The sequence below is a fragment of the Platalea leucorodia genome (assembly GCF_965183815.1).
Source record: "Platalea leucorodia genome assembly, chromosome: 22".
NCBI lineage: Eukaryota > Metazoa > Chordata > Aves > Pelecaniformes > Threskiornithidae > Platalea > Platalea leucorodia.
The window spans coordinates 490,737-508,434 of NC_138844.1; the positions used below are offsets into that span (position 1 = coordinate 490,737).

At 48.1% G+C, this 17,698-nt stretch overlaps 1 protein-coding gene across 1 annotated transcript; it reads left to right on the forward strand.

The window, feature by feature from the left end:
* The first annotated feature begins 10,757 nt into the window (after positions 1-10,757).
* Positions 10,758-12,924, forward strand: DAD1 (defender against cell death 1). Its single transcript, XM_082331826.1, has 3 exons — positions 10,758-11,069; positions 12,026-12,176; positions 12,735-12,924. Exons 1-2 carry the CDS (start codon positions 10,829-10,831, stop codon positions 12,154-12,156), a joined length of 372 nt encoding a protein of 123 aa, XP_082187952.1. The 5' UTR covers positions 10,758-10,828; the 3' UTR covers positions 12,157-12,176; positions 12,735-12,924.
* Positions 12,925-17,698: the final 4,774 nt, after the last annotated feature.

Below are 17,698 nucleotides of genomic sequence, written 5' to 3' on the forward strand. Positions count from 1 at the left end.
AGTATGCGAAAATTTTCCGGTTACTTTTCATTTACCCTCAGCTCTACAGCTCCAGTGGGTCAACTCTTATGCCGATGGTCATTCTTCTTCAGAGCACCTGTCCCCAAGCTCCCCTTCACCTACCCTAAACTCAGACAGGTACATTGTCCAGTGCACTGTGTCTACTGCACTACTGTACTGTACTATGACAATAGTCACCACTGTCATTGCCATTACCTTTTGGAAGTGAAGTGGAACTTGAAAATTCTGGCTGATGCCCTTCAATCACATTCTTTTCCTGAAGGCTTGCAAGGTCCCATCTATGGGTTTTCAACTGCATTCTCCCTCCTTTTTCTCCCAGACACCAGCCCTCCTTGCCCTAAAAAGAGACATACGTCTCATCTTGCACTCAGAGGTCCCAGGTTTTGTCTATTGCGTCTGGATCTTTGAATCTGGTTTTAGACTCATTTCAGATATTTCTGAATGATTGAAATAAACACCAACACAATGAGTTTCCAGGGAAAGCAAGCACATCTTAGATAGCTCATAGCCCATACCAAACATGCCACTCAATTCTCCTTCTTCAAATGCTCCTTACAAAATGCTCAACAAAAGGGTAGATAGGAGCTAGGATGCTATAACCCTTCTTATCACACTATTCCCATCAAATCTTTCCCCTTTAGTGCCCTTTTCCCAGCAAAACACAGGGGTTTATTAGCATCACCTCATGTGTGTTTCTCAAAAAACACCAAACAAAACAACTCCCCTCTCACAAAACATAACAAATATAGAACATATTTTTTAATACCACAGATGGACAGATATTATCTGGAAGCTGAGAGTGGTCCCTTAAAACAAGAAACTCCCTCAGTTACAGCTAAAAGCTTTTACTTCAGTTTGAAGACGAAAAGTTCAGGTTTCCAAGCCATTGTCCCTTTAATCTTTCTGTCTCCAAAAAATCACACCCAAACTCTAAGAAATGGCCCAAATAGTTACCAGTATATCCACAGCAATCCAGGATGCTTCAAAAAGGATTCTGATTCTTATGCTTCTCCTTCATTTAGTTTGACATTTGATTTTGGGCAAATAAATTTCCTCTCTTTTCAGGTCCTTTTTATAATAGTGCTAGTATATCAGATTCTTGTACTTCCTCACTGAGTCAAACCTCAGGGAGCAATTAGGTATTGAAATCTGCTAAACACGTCCTGGGAAAACATTTGTGAAAGTTTGAAGAACAGCAAGAATATAATCAAACCATAGAGAAAACGAGATTTGAAAGGACCTCTGGAGGTCCAATCCCTTGCTAAAAGCAAGGCTAACTTCAAAGCTGGACAAGGTTGCTCAATCCTTCTCTAGGTAAGCGTGGATATCTCCAAGCATGGGGATCCCACAACTTCCCTGGGCACTGCCTCGTGCTTCACCATATTCATTGTGAAGAGTTATTTCCTTGTCTCCAGTGGATATTTACTTGTTTAAGCCATGACCCACACCTCTTGTCCTTTCATTGTGCACTTCTGAGAGGTCTGGCTCTGACTTCTCTATAAATCCCCTTCAGACAGTGGACAGTACAGCTAGATCCCTCCTCTCAACTTTGTCTTCTCCGTCTGCTTCTCTTCATGTGCCCTGTGCCCCAGTTCTCCAATCAACTTGCTTGTCCTCCACTGGACTCACTCCATTTTGATAACATCTTTTTTTTTTACTGGGCTGGGGGGAGCTATACTGTATCTAGTTCTCCAGATGCAGTCTCACAAGTGCCAAGCAACAAGACATTAGCACCTAACCAGAATGGCTGGCTACACTCTTGCGAACGTAGCCCAGTACGCAGTGAACCTTCGCTGTCACAGAGGCACACTGCTGATGTGTTCAGCATGTCATCCACCAGAGCACACAGGTCTGTCTGCAGAGTTGCTCCACAGCCAGTCAGCCTCCAGTCTACACCTATGGATGGAGTTATCCCATCCCATGTGCAGGACAACTGAAGGGAGCCCACTCCACTTCACTTAGTACATGAACTAAGCAGTAGCTAGCTCCCCAGCTACTGTGGTTACTACCAGGAGCTAAGTTCAAAGCACGAACATCAGACAGGGAGTAGAGTATTAAACCACCATCTTTCTTTGGCACCATCTTTCTTTCTCAGTTCACTATTAGGAGTAAAGTGAGTAACATGGATTGCTAAAGCAGAGATCTACAGGTAGCGGAGGAAACACACCCTTGTAAGAATCTGTAAGCCAAGTCAGTTTCTAAGTCAGTGGGAAGGAGTATCGCAGATCCTTACTTAAATTAGGACTCACTCATCCCAATCAGCCCATTTTGTAGCTGTGGAGAGGAGAAAAGGACAACAGACATTACTGCAAATCTCAGTTCTGCAGGAATCAAAACTCTACTTTAACTGTTAATACTTTCCCTCTTCCTGAGGGAAGCAATTCACAGGTCGGGTGGAAATCCTTCACCACGCACCAGGAAGAAATAAACAAAATTACCATTAACCATGCAGCACAGGAGGAAAGAGTGGGACGCCAAGCTATAGCCCATCTGTTTGTAACAAGTTTTTCTCTACTTTGATGATGTTCCTGGAGCTAGTAATAAATCAACAGCATAGGATGTTTGGTAATGAGGGAGTTCTGCTGTAAGAGTGGGAACCATCCCAGATGAGATTGCGATATGTCTTTCCAGCAGGTTCAGGTATTATTCTGGCACTTGTTAATCCATGGTCTATACCAGGGCTCATCACACTCAGCTTGTTTGTACTGTCCTGTCCATCATGACTAATTACACTCTGTTACTCAACTCTCGAGCGAGGTAAGGTTGTGCTAATCCCACTCTATTCTGCCCCTTTGCCTTACCATCATCTGGCAAAGACATGCAATATATAGATGCAATTATGCTTTCACTTGCATTATACATCATTTGTGGGCAAATAGCTTAAGTTTTCACAGGTGTATACACTCGATACACAAAAATGATGATAAAAAGCAGTATGGTGCAAGCTAATCAATGGCCATCCTGTCCTAGTAATCTTAACGCTTATGAAAGCATCTTTCTTCACATTGTACTCACTGTAAATTGCTTTTCTGTTTCTTCTATGCAGACACCATCTGGGGAACTTCAATAGGTAACTCAAACTTTATAGGTATTTGCCACTTCTTGCAGTTACATCTACTGCTGGTGCTGTGGCTCCCTGAGAGTGCAGCAGTCATATCACAGATGCCCAGCATCCATCAGCCTAAGGCATACCATGAACTCTGGAAGGGCCGTGCTTTCGTGACAACTGCTTTTACCTCTTGCATTTGGGGGCCTAGTAACAGCTTGGCACCAACATGTAACCTTTCCACCTCACGTCCTCTGTGTCTACAGTGTCTGCATACCAGTGCTCCCCCGATATCTCTATTACCATGGGGTTTATAGGCAAATGTCAGCACAAGTTGTCAATCCAGCCAGTCCCCAGAGATATCATGGTATACGTTTTTAGCAGTTTTAGGTACTGTTCTCCTGTCACTTGTTGATTGGCGGCCTCTGCGAAGGCTCATCACACACAGTTCTTATTTACATTGTCCTGCCGACCATGTCTCATTACACTCAGCTATTCACCTTGTGATCAAGGCAAGGGGGTAATACTCATGTGACGTACACACAACTACACCCATGGTGAGGTGACTGCCACCCCACAGCAGAATTCTAAAATGAGACAGACTACCACTACAGTCAAGCGTCTGTTGTTGTTGCCTGCAAATGGAGACCTTTATGAGTTGTGCATATTTCCTCATGCTCACAGCATGGAGGACAAGAAAAGTTACAGTGACAAAAATGCAGTAAAGGAAACACATCAATATTAGCAGGAGGACAGAGAGGTCTAAGGCTAGCATAAGTCCAAGAGAAAACGCACTTAAGAAAAATACAGAATGACCCTACAGCTGATCCTACCTTCCAGCAGAGAGATGGAAGCAATTATACATTTGACTGTAAACCATGGCACTTTCACGTGCTGCCTCTACAGTCCAAACTTCCACCAGATTTTAGCACAACACTGAACAGTGTCTCTACAAGATCTGCAACTTCCACTTTGCTTGGTGTCACAGAATAACCAGGATGCGATTGAGATCAGGTCAGGACAGAAACAGGTTATTGCTACAGCTATAGGGGAGAGCAGAGAGCAGCAGTGACAGACTCTGCTGCTGTGAACTCTGCCCAAATGGGACAGTTACAGAGTTTATACACCTTTAGGTTATATGACTCATTCTTCACCAAGCCCTGTCAGATATGCAGGACATGGTAACTCACAACAGAGAGTGGATTACTTCAGATAAGGAGTGTCTAGACAGCCCATCCTTTCACAAACAATTCATTCCTTCAACAGTTGGGTCATGCTGACTCGGTGAGGCTATCAAGTCATGCTGCAGACATCTCCTAACTAGAGAAGTCTGCAAACCTCTGCCTATGAGGTGTTAGCTATTTCACTTCTGCATTGGGGAAAGGATCAGCAGAAGTAAAAAGCTTCAGATGTTTTCAAGTTAGCATGGCTGGAGCAGAAGAGATGGATTTTGGATAGCATTGGGTTAGCAAAAGCCTAAGAACTTTCACTCGTCAGTCCAAAAAGAAATCTCATGCAACAAATAATCCTTGAGCATTTATTCCAGGTTTTTAGGTGGAGTAATGGCCATTGCTTTCTTCTCAAAGGCCTTGTGAACAACAGAATCAGTTGTGTGGTTTGGGGTTTTTTTCAGCTGCTAAATTGGTTGACTCAGTCATGAGGAATTAAAAGTAGATTAGATACTAAATCTCAAGTGTGCAGGATAAATATAGGTTCTAGACAGAGAAGAACAATGCAGGACAGTGGCAAAGACCAAGGAGATGTTTAAGGGGAGCAAAAGGAAGCGCTGCTGCAGAAAAAGGGGCAGAGAATCTCTGTGGGTGTTGCAATGGTGTTAGAAGTGTAAAAAATGGGAGTACCCAACTACAGGGTCCTGTAGGGTATTTTTAAAATAATCATTAGATGATCATAAATCACAGAGTAATATAGTTTGGAAGAGACCTCTGGAGATCTCTAGTTCAACTCCTACTCAAAGCAGGCCCAAACTTCCTTGTCAATTCAGTTCTGAAAATCTACAAGATATTCAAGAATTTTTCAGGGTCCCTGTTCCAGTGTGTAACTACACTGTGAAAAATCTTTTCTATCTCTGTGTGCTGGAAGCAGAATCTATCTCTGCCTTTTATATACCCCACCAAAAGGCAGCTGAATGTCACATTAAGATCCCACCGGAGCCTTCTCTTCTTGAGACAGAAGAAACCCAGTTGTCTCAGCATCATGTCTTGTGCTCCAGCCTCCACCCTTCCTGGACTTGCACCAGTATACCAAAGCCTACCATGTTCTGGGGAGTCCTAAACTAGACTCAGTACTGCAGAAGGGGTTTTGCAAGTGCTGAGCAGAGGGGAAGAATCACCTTCCTTGACCTGCTAACTATGCTTTTTTTAAGACAGCCCAGAATATGCTTCCTTTACTGACTCATGTTCACTTTTTCACAGGAACTGCAGGTCTCTTTCTGCAAAGCTGCTTTCCAACCAATCAGCCCCAAGTCTCTTCTGTTTCATGAGGTTATCCCACATCAGGATCAGGACTTTGCTCTAAACTTCATTGAACTTGGTGGTGTTTCTTTTGATACATTTCTCAGCCTGTCAAGGTCAATCTCAATAGTAGACTTGCCCTCCAGTGTATCGATTGCTCCTTCCAACTTGGTATTGTCCACAACCTAGCTGAGAGTGAACTCTGTCCTATCATCCAGGTTGTTAACAAAGATAGTATTGATCCCTGAAGGATTCCACTAATAACCATCTGCCAGCTGGACTTTGCGTTATGGATCATCACCTTTTGAACCTGGAGGTCCACCACTTTATAATTCATCTCTCCATTCTGTTGCTCAACAGTATTTTATGTGCGCCCTAGTTCTGGGGTAGCAATTTTTATCTCCCCTCCAAAACGTTGTTCTTCAAGGCCATGGAACATCAAATACAGGCATTCTCTGATGAAAGGAGATGACTTCCAGCTGGTTTTTCATCGCACATCAGCATGGCAAGCTCCCACGGGGCTCAGCAATCCTGAGCACCACCAAAATTGTTCAACTACCCCAGGACTGCAGCCACCATTTTCACCAAGGACATGGTGTTACAGAGCTGTCTGGGTTTGGTAAGGCGAAGAGGAGACCCTACAGGTTCTGATGGTTCTCTGTAGATGTGAATATTGCAGAGGACCTCCACAAGAGCAGCAGTTGCTAGCATCTGGGGGAAGAAGCAAGGGACATGGCTGTGGAACCCATTCCCACACAGACCTTTCCTTCTGTGCTGGACAAGAGAGAGGACACAGGCAAATGATTACTCATGTGGCAGAGATGCCACAAAAATGGGCAACTGACCAAGGGAAAAAGGTCCCAGTCCCCTTATGGGCACTGCAGAGAAACTGTGGGAATGCTCAGGTCCCAGTTTCCTCCATGACCAGTGAGACTTTAACACATGAGGATACCAGAGGCTGTAGAAGGAAGACAGGTAACCCCCTAGACTGTGTCCTAGAAAAATCATGCTGTTAATCCCATCTCCTAGCCACAGAAACTGAGCTCAGAAATGTAGGTCTCTTCTACAGGACAAGGCTCCTTCAGGAGGCACTGGAGGCACAATCAGAGAACAGGACACCTGTAAACACCCCAGCTCAGCCCCACCACTTACAGACATGGACTTCAAAGGGGAAAGAGTCTGCACAAGTTGAAACCAAAGAAGGGAATGTGTACACATTCCCCCTGTCCAGCCCCCAGATGGGTGCATTCCCTACCACATAAACACAAGTGCTGTTTCTTGGGGGTATTTCTATCCCTACCACAAGGTCAGATAAGAAGACATTCACAGGGACCAAGCACATGAGTTAGAAGGGATAAGGTCTCCAAAGATTCAGGCTACAGGATTGATGCTATGACGTAGTTCAAGTGACTGTCCTGGTTTCGGCTGGGATACAGTTATTTTTTTTTTCCTAGATAATGCTGTGTTTTGGATTTAGTAAGAGAACAACGTTGATAACACGCTGATGTTTTAGTTGTTGCTAAATAGTGCTTGCACTAGTCAAGGACTTTTCAGCTTCTCATGCCCTCACAGTGAGAAGCTGGGAGGGGTCACAGGCAGGACAGCTGACCCAGACTGGTCAAAGGGCTACTCCATACTGGATGACATCATACTCAGGATACAAACTGGGGGGAGTTGGCCAGGGGGCAGCGATCACTGCTTGGGAACTGGCTGGGCATCGGTTGGCAGGTGGTGAGCAACTGCATTCTGCATTGCTTATTTTGTATATTATTATTATTATTATTATTATTATCCCTTACTTTTCTGTCCTATTAAACTGTCTTTATCTCAACCCAAGAAATTCACTTTTTTTTTTTTCTGATTCTCTCCCCCATCCCACTACAGGGGGATGGAGTCAGCAAATGGCTGTGTGGTGTTTATCTGTCTGCCAGGTTAAACCACAACAGTCCTTTTTGGTGCCCAACGTGGGGCATGAAGGGTTCAAGATAACAACAGATCTGACCAGACAGTGCTAAAACAAATTTGTGATAAGCATTCATTATATTAGTTTAATAGTTGCTGGTTGCAACGTTGATTTATTTGCTCTCAGAGTTGTACTTGTTCTCAGAGTTGTGTAATGTAACACCTTACTTGCCGTATGCACTCCCTGTAGTGCTGCTTATCATCTCTGGGAGGTGGATTAGTTATCACTTTGCTGTGCTGTGTAACACTGGCTTATGGTATGATAAAATTATTGGTCGTGAGATTGTACTCAGCACTGCCATCATCCCCGTAGTTTGGGAGCCATCTCTCAGAAACTATTAATAATTACACTTTTTACCTCTTCTCCTTGGGGAACCAATCTATGAGGGAGACAGGGGGGACACCTTCCCCCACTCCTTCACCTTCCCTTTCTCCTTCAGGCTAGTTACAACAGCTCTTGAGAATTTTGAATATCTTTGGGATGTTCAAACCAGCATGTTCCTATTGCTGTGTCTCCCGAATGTGGTTCAGGTCTTGTTTAGGGATAAACAACTATTTAAGAATACCATCACTACCGGCACTGCAGCTACTCAAACCTCGGCAGCAGGCACCACAGCTGAACCAGAGAACCAACCCATGCCAGCATCAGTCGCCCCTATACACAAGAAGAAATACACAAGAAAATCAGCCCATTTAGTAAGGGATGAAGATGAACCAGGGCCATCACAAGAACAGGAGAAGGAAAAGGCAGAACCCATAAATGAGATGGCAAGCACCTGATCCCTATCACTGAATGAGTTGCGAGATATGCAAAAAGATTTCAGTTGTCATCCAGGCAAGAACATCGTCACCTCTGATGCTGGGATACCAGAGCCAGTAGCCTGGAATTAGAAGATAGGGAAGCCAAGCAGCTGTGATCCCTTTCTAGGGAAGGGGGCATGGACAAAGAGATTGGAAAATGGGCACAAGCCCTCAGCCTCTGGAGGCAACTCCTGTCAGGTGTGACGGAAAGGTATCCCTTCAAGGAAGATGTTATATGTCACCATGACCACCATGGAGAGAGGTACCCAGTACCTGAGGGAATTAGCCATTCTGGAGGTGACTTATGATGCCCTGAACAATGAGCACTTATCCAAAGATTCAGATGAAGTCAAGTGCACATGGCCCATGTGGCGGAAGTTTGTACAGACCGCACCATTGTCTCATGCAAACTCATTGGCAGTAATGACCTAGAAAGATGGAGAGGAACCAACGGTGGACAACTCTGACAATAGAAAGAAAGTCTCTCTTCCTCCCTACAAACCTGCATTTCAGCTGTGGAAAAACTGTCTGAAAAACTGTCTCAGGAGTTCCAGCAACTCAAAGAAGGTATGTTCTGCTCTCCACCTGTACAGCTCTACACCCCACCAGTATCTCAGCCATTAGGACTAAGCGTCCCTCTGTTCAAGAAAGAAGATATAGTGGATACACACCATGGGCCACCCTGCAGTTCTACCTGTGTGACCATGGAGAGGACATGAGTAAGTGGGATGGAAAATCTACCTTGACCCTAGAGGAAAAGATACGTGAGTTGCAAGGAAAAACAATTACAAAAGGTGGTTCTTCCAGGAAAATGGCTGCTCCAGTTTCCAGTGAGCAGTTCTCCAGACAGAGTAGAAGGGCTGATTTTACTTCTGATCTTAATAATGGAACTTTTGATTCACATTTACAATAAGTGAGTAACAAATACTATGACCAGGACTAGAGGGGCCCTGCCTCCAGCCAGGTGGAGGAAAGGGACAACCGGGTTTACTGAGCTGTGTGGATTCGATGGCCTGGCACATCAGACCCACAGGAGTACAAGGCTCTAGCAGACACCTGTGCACGGTGTACCCTAATACCATCAAGCTATGAGTCATAAAATCATAGAATCATAGAATCATGGAATCATTAAGGTTGGTAAAGACCCTTAAGAGCACGCTGGCTGAAATATAAATATGGGGAGGCCTGGCAGACTGCTTATATCACAGTCCCACAAACCTGCCAAGGCAAGCGCCATGTGCTTACAATGGTGGAAGCAGCCGCCAGATGGCTGGAAACATATCCCATGTCCCATGCCACTGCCTGGAGCACTGCTGGGCCTTGAAAAGCAAGTCCTATGGCGACAGGGCACCCCAGAAAGAATCGAGTCAGACAATGGGACTCATTTCAGAAAGAGCCTCATAGACACCTGCCCCAAGGAGCTGAGTGGGTATTTCAAATCCCCTATCATTCACTAGCCTCCAGGAAAATTGAACAATACAATGGACTCTTAAAAGACTACACTGAGAGCAGCGGGTGCTGGGACATTCAAACATTGGCATCCACACTTAGCAAAGGCACCTTGTTAGTCAACACTAGGGGATCTGCCAATCGAGCTGGCCCCACCCAGCCAAAACTTTTACATACTGTAGAGGGGCATAAAGTCCCTGTAGTGCACATAAAAAAGTATGCTGGGGAAGAGAGTCTGCGTTATTCCTGCCTCGGACAAAGGCAAACCCATTCGTGCGGCTGCTTTTCCTCACGGACCCACTCAGCGCAGGCGACCTCAGGCCAGAGCATCTCCCGACGGGATCCGCTGCTGCCAGCTACGGGCTTCCAGGCGCGGCGGCATGGCCTCAGGGAGCCGCTCTCTAATCTGCCTAGCAACAGCCGTCGCGGGGCTCTCATTGGCTCTTGGAAGGAGCCGCTCTCTAATCTGCCTAGCAACAGCCGCTGCGGGGCTCTCATTGGCTCTTGGAAGGAGCCGCTCTCTAATCAGCCTAGCAACAGCCGCTGCGGGGCTCTCATTGGCTCTTGGAAGGAGCCGCCCTCTAATCCGCCTAGCAACAGCCGTCTCTGGGCTCTCATTGGCTCTTGGAAGGAGCCGCTCTCTAATCAGCCTAGCAACAGCCGTCGCTGGGCTCTCATTGGCTCTTGGAAGGAGCCGCTCTCTAATCTGCCTAGCAACAGCCGTCTCTGGGCTCTCATTGGCTCTTGGAAGGAGCCGCTCTCTAATATGCCTAGCAACAGCCGTCGCTGGGCTCTCATTGGCTCTTGGAAAGATTCGGGGATGCGCACTCAATAAAGCCTTCAGCGCATGCGCTAGCTGAGACCCCGGGCCACAGCTCGCCCTCCGCGACACGTGCGCAGGCGCATGCGTACCGCGGCGGCGGCGCCTCCCTGTCCGCCCTTTCGCGGGCAAGAGAACGGCGCCTGCGCAGCAGTCGCTGACCCGGCGGCGCCTTCGGCGTGCGCCTGCGCTGCCCAGCCGCCCCCCCGGAAGTGCTTGCGGGCTGCTTCCGGCCACCTCAGCCTGGCCGGAGGGACCATGTCGGGCGCGGCGGGCTCCGGCGCGGGGGCCGCGGGCTCGGTGGGCTCGGTGGTGCGGCGCTTCCTGGCGGAGTATGGCAGCGGCACGCCGAGCCGCCTCAAGGTGCTGGACGCCTACCTTCTCTACGTGCTGCTCACCGGGGCCTTCCAGTTCGGCTACTGCCTCGGCGTCGGCACCTTCCCCTTCAACTCCTTCCTCAGCGGCTTCATCTCCGCCGTCGGCAGCTTCATCCTCGGCGGTCAGTGCCCCGTCACGCCCGCCCCGGCGCCGCGCGTTCTCCCTGGAATCCCCTTCACCGCCCGAGCCTCCCCCAGTGGCCGCGGAGCCCCCAGCGCCGCCCAGAGCCCCCCCAGCCGTCAGAGAGTTGCCTTAGAAACGCCCAGATCTCTTGTAGTAACCAGAGGATTCCCTTAGCAGCCGCAGGCGTTCCCCAGCAGCCCAAGGGAGTCACCCACAGTAGCCCTCCAACCTGCCCCGGCAGCCAGGGAGTCCCTCTGGCGGCTTCCAACACCCCCCCCTTTCCCCCATAATACCCAGTTCTGCTCCCAGAAGCCTGCAGGCTCCGGGCCCAGCCTGCCCCGCAGCAGGGTGCTCCGTGATGCGACTGTGAGCCTGCGGGGTCCTGCCAGTTTGCACCACCGAGCCCGGCTCCTTATCAGCCCTGGGATGTCCTTGCTTCTCCGTGGCAGCCAAGGAGCCCTCCCTTTTCACGTCTTGTATTGGTGTCCTTCTTTAGCAACAGTCCCATGGTAAAACCCAGACTCTAGCAATGACTGCTTCAGGGTGTTGCTCTCCCATAATACCCCCCAAAACCACCTTAGTATCATAGAATCATTTAGATTGGAAAAGACCTTTAAGATTTTGTGTGCAGCCCTCCCCAACACACCCAATGGAGAATGTAGAAATATCCCCATTTCTATACAAGTTCCATCCTGTTATAAGCCTGTTCCCCTCAGGACTCACTTGGCCACCCCTGATATCATAGGGCTATGGGAGAGCTGATTGCATAAAAGCCCTGTGCAAATCCCCTGCCAGTGTTCTGCTCATCTTATAATAAAGACAGACTTGCCTCTTCTTGTGGTACCCTGGAGGAATGGTGACCCAGACTGGGATGGGCTGGCCCAGGAAGATTGTGCTTCCCACCATGACTTCCTTTTGTGACCCCTAATCTGTCATTCTTTCTCTGCCATGCAGTTTGCCTCCGGATCCAGATCAACCCCCAGAACAAAGGCGAGTTCCAGGGCATTTCACCAGAGCGGGCATTTGCCGATTTCCTCTTTGCCAACACCATCCTCCATCTTGTCGTCATCAATTTTGTCGGCTGAGCTCTAGAAGAGACTGTGAGGTACTGACTCATGGGGTCACAAAAGGGGCAACCACAGCTCACACAATTTCAGTACTTTTCTAGAGTTGGGAGAGAACTAGACAAATAGTGAATCCAGGAATCCTAGCTCCCAGCTTCATCTTGGCCAAGTACAGTTAAGCTGTTGTCCCCTTAAGTTGGTACAGGGTTAGGATTTACGACTTTCTGGTTTCGTGTGTGTATTTTTTGGCTTTTATACTTTAAAAGGCAGTTTAACTAGTGGTGTTACAGAAACCTACCCACATGTCTCTTATGAGAGAAATACCCCATTCCTCTTTGCAAGTGGGGCTTTGGGAGCTGAAACTCCTGGGCTCTGTTTGTGAGGGTTGTCCTGTGTGGAGGCCATGGTGTGGCTGGTGTCCATGCCTCTTGTTTCTCAGCAGATGAGAGAAGGGAGTTTGGGACAGGGAAAGTTTGGTGCTGGAAAGTGGAGGACATGCCCTGTTACTGTTGCAAAGGGCCACAAGTTCATTGGAGCTTGTGGGGTATTTCGTCTCCCTTTGCAGAAACATCGCTCATGTTGCCTTTTTTTCTTTCCAGGTCTTGAATTGGTCTGGACCTCTGATGCCAAAGCCTGGCATTGGGAAGAGCTGTTCCCCAGCAGACCTACTTCCTTGGTGGAGGAAAGGGACGCAGGGCTCAAGATTTTTCCCCACAGACTGTCCTATGGAGGGGTCTGCTGCCTTGTTACAGTTACTGTAATCTTTCCCGTCAATAAAACCATTTATAATACTGCAGTCTTTTCCCTATTGGTGACAAATACAGAGGTTCTTTTGACACCCAAGTACCCTCACAGGCACGACTCCCTGTTTTTACCTCCCTCCCTCCCTTTCTACCCAGCAGGCTTTTTTTCTGTGTCCCAGTTTCAGAGGGAAGCAGGAAACAAGTCGTCATGGAAACTCAAGTGTCATCCACCCTTTTCATCTCCCTGTTTCCTGCCTCTTTATCTTATGGACAGTATATTGCCAATGTGCCCCAGGCTTCAAAGCTGTGGAAAATTTGGATTAGGCTATGGTTAGCAGTCATGAACAGAAGGAAGCGGAGGGTGTCCTCCAGCACATCCCCAGGTGTACCCACCTTCCCCCAGGCCCTCCCATATCTCTCAAAGGCATGTGGGGCACAGCTGGATGTCCCAGCTGGACTTAGAGGCTGACTAATGCCTGGTAGTGATACAACCATCCTACCACAGTGTTAGCTTTTCATAGAATCATAGAATCGTTAAGGTTGGAAAGGACCCTTAAGATCATCGAGTCCAACCATTAACCTAACAGTGCCAAGTCCACCATTAAACCATGTCCTCGAGCACCACGTCGACCCTTCTTTTAAATACCTCCAGGGATGGAGACTCAACCACTTCCCTGGGCGGCCTGTTCCAATGCCTGACTACCCTTTTGGTGAAGAAGTTTTTCCTAATATCCAACCTAAACTTCCCCTGGCGCAGCTTGAGGCCGTTTCCTCTTGTCCTATCACTTGTTACTTGGGAGAAGAGACCGACCCCAACCTCGCTACAACCTGATTTCAGGTAGTTGTAGAGAGCAATAAGGTCTCCAAACTGGATAACCCCAGCTCCCTGAGCCGCTCCTCCTAAGACTTGTGCTCTAGACCCTTCACCAACTTCGTTGCCCTTCTCTGGCCACGTTCCAGCACCTCGATGACATTCTTGTTGTGAGGGGCCCAAAAACTGAACACAATACTCGAGGTGCGGCCTCACCAGTGCCGAGTACAGGGGCACTATCACCTCCCTGGTCCTGCTGGCCACACTATTCCTCATACAAGCCAGGATGCCATTGGCCCTCTTGGCCACCTGAGCACACTGCTGGCTCATGTTCAGGCGGCTGTTTTCTTTAGTCTGATGTGCTGATAAACCCAAGGGTGTTGGAAGGGGCTGCCAAGCTGTGTCAGTGCCTCAGACAGAGCTGCTCTTGAGCTGTTCTGGGTCCATGAAGAAGCCCACCCCTCAGACTTAACCTCATTGAAAATCCTTCCCCTCTAAAGCATCGTGAAATGCTTAAACTCAATGGCTTTGGCCCTTGGCCATTGCCTCCTCAAGCCCAAGCGAGCTCCTGCATTGAGGTCAAATGCTTCTGTGTCCTCACGGAAAATTGGAGCCCTGTGGTGATCAGATTATGGGCACAGGATGAGATATTAACCCCAGCTAGCCCCTCCACACCTTTGGCTGCAGAATTTACCTGGGTGACCTTCACGCATGAGGCTCCATCCTTGTACTGATCCTGCTTCATGCTTATCTGGTTTCCTCTGCAGCTGTAACACTGGATAGGTAAAATGTGCGTTGAGGCTATGTGACAAATAAATGCTTGTCTGCTGGCACTCAGGAGATAAAATACGGGGTCTGATAGCTTCAACCTCTCAGCATTGGATTATGGCTCCTGTTTATTACCTTTTTCCTTTCAGCATTTCCAGCTGTGCTGCAGCCATTAAACCCATAAAAGTGTTAAACCTGGGGCTCTTAAGTCTCTTGCCTAACATAGGCTCTGCAGAGTGAGGTACGAGGGAGCAGGATCTTTACTGTCTCAAAGGATGCTGGCTGGGTCTGTGGTAGGAACAGAGAATTCATGCCAGCCCTCACACCACCACCTCTCTCCAGCCCCAGGCATTAAGCTGGGTTTGTTTACAATGGTACCGGCTTTGTACTGCTGGGGAGCAGGCAGGGGACTCGACAGCATGCGGGCATTATAAATGAGCCACCAAGCTCTTCCTTCCCATGAGAAGGGCTCTCTCTGAGCCAGGCCGGTGGCAGACAGAGCCAGCACGTTCACAGGAGGAGGAACAGCCCAGGGTCTCCCCTTTGCCGCTGCGGCTGCTGCTGTTTGCAAGCTGCGAGTGCCTCCCTGTGGGTCTGTGTGACTCGGTCTCCCCACGGTTTGGCTTGAGAGAGAGCTCCAGGCTGCGACCCTCCTGTGGCCACTTCTAAGAACTGCATGGGAGCCTGGGGAAAAGGAAAAATTGGGGGGTTTCTCTGGGGTTTCTTTTCTTTCCTGATTTTTACCACCTTGCAATGCCTCTAGTTGCCATAAAGTCAGCACCAGGATTCAGGTCCTATTGGAGCTACTCTCACATCTGAATAAGCTTCAACAAGTCTGTAGATATCTTCAAGCTCTGCTCCTTATAAAGACCATGCTCAGGTCTCCATTCACACTGTAGAAGAGGGCAAGAAGAAAGTCTGTTTTGTGTATGGGGCCAAGTTTAATGAGAGATGACAAATGTGGACAGGGTATTTTCTCCAGCAAAACCCCTAGAGAAGATGCAAATTCATCTCCCACCCATAGGGAGGTATTAGGGAGCAGGAGCTGGCATAGGGTAGAGGGTGCTAGAGATGGCCCATGGCAACATAGCCTTCCCTGCCAACATGAGAGGACTCTCTGACCTGCCCCATCTTCCTCCCTTCTCTTTTGGGTCAGGAGAAGTGAAAGGATTTTTCTGCATGGATGCACTGCCTCTATAACAGGTTGCAAAGACCTATCGGCAAATTCAGAAATCTTACACGCTTCTAAGATCTCTCCCCGCCACCCACCACACTTTATAAAGTATTTTCTCCCCTCCTTTCCCCTGCCTACACTATATATAGCTCAATCTTTCCTATTGTACCCAAAACAACTCCCCCCAGACCCAAGAGCAGGCTGCGGTGAAGGGGCAGGAAGGGAGGGTGCCTTAACCTCATTCAACTTTGGCTTGTGGTCTAACGTCTGCTGTTCTTTTCCACACACTTCTCCTCCTCTCTGCCATGTGCCATACCAGCCCAGATCCCCCCACCACATGTTTTGCGCTCCACTTTCCAGAGGAAGTGGTTTCTGCGGTAGGGCGTAGAAGAGCATCAAAACATGACCCAGATCTTGATTGTGGCGTCATGGAACTGGTGGTGCATCCTCTTGCTGCCCCACCTGGGCCATAAGACCCTTCCACGTCCTGTCCTACTGTGTTATTTCCTGCCTTTGCTTTGCACTGCGGTTTTTCTTTCTTGAAATAAACAAGAAAGCGCAAAGTGGTGGGGGGGGGAGGGGGGCACATTGTGGTGGTGGGAGATTGAAAACCTAATATCTGAAAGTATCTTTGAACTAGACCTACAAATTCAGTGTTTTGCAGATCACATGCTAAGAGTCACTTTAGTCAAAATGTTTAACTTTATCTGTACACTCATCCCCTCACTCAGCAAATATTATCACTGGGGTGGTTTAACCTGGAAAAGACTGAGATGCTGAAACAGAGGGAGCACACTGTCCTTCCTCCTTGACCATGCAGCCAGGAGTGGGCTTGAAGTGCAATGCAAAAAATTTAAGACGGATGTTAGTTTTAAAAAGTGGTGCTAAAGGTAAATGAGCATGGAAACTTTTCTTCCAGGTCCCTGAACATTTCTGGAATGAGGTTAATCTGTTGGAAATCTGTGAAATGCAATGGCTTACTTTGTAATTCAAATATGATTTAGGCAACTTCATCAAGCTGTTTCCCTGTGATGTGGCAGACCTCATCATGATCGAAATGTAAACTTCAAGAGCTGCCTGGAATCTAGCATTTAAAGAGCTGTGGGCTTTCTGCACCTGGAGAGAAATGAGGGTGACTGTTGTGTCAAGGGAGAGACAAGAGAATGAGTCCCTAAACATCTGTACTATAAAATAATCAGGGTAATAGATCCAGAAAGTTTGAAGTTGTTCCTTGGCAGGAGGCATCGGTAACTCTCTGTCACCCTGTGACAGGCCACCTGCTAAATGGTCAGGTGGCAGCAGCATGGCAGGAGACCAGGGAGACTTTGTTGTGCTGCTGCTCAGCACTGTGGAGTCAGATCCGCTGTCAGGGATGCTGGCATGGTCTTCACACGGGGACCCTCCCACATGAAGCACCAGGGCTTTTGGCTAAAAGCATTTGAAGCATGAACCTTTCCAAAAACAGAGTTCCTTGCAATGGCTGTGAATCCAGCAGCAGGGTGAGAAATATCCCGTGAGCAGGAATCACCCCCACCAGTCTGGCGAGGCTTTCCCTGCCACTCGGTTTGGGCACTGGTGTGAGGTGCAAGCAAGGTTCAAGCTTTGCAGGGAAGGTGTGTTTCTTTCAGAGTACCTTTCTCATTTCTCCGTCCCTCTGGTGCTTCAGAAAAAGGCGGAGACATCAATGTCACAAAAGGAGAAAATTTCCTTTCCAGTCTTGACAGTGACAGACTGAACCTGGACACACAGCCCGGTCAGTTGGTGCCATTAATACAAAGCAGGTACCATGTTCTCCAGTGACACTTTGGAGTGGGGGACCTTTAGAGGCAGGACACTTTGGGCTCCTGTGTTCCCCATAGCAGTAGACATCTGCCTTCAAGAACCTGGACCACTTACTAGTCCTCTCACTGTGGGCAAGCCGTATTTTACTGTTGTCTTCACATAGCAGAGAGTCTACTTTTGGAGGAGAGGTGCTCTCCTCTGTTCCCCTCCCTCTGAGCCAGCCACACCGTTCTCACCCAGACACAGTAAGGGTGTCCTGGAAAGGGACTTTGTAGCTATTCCCCC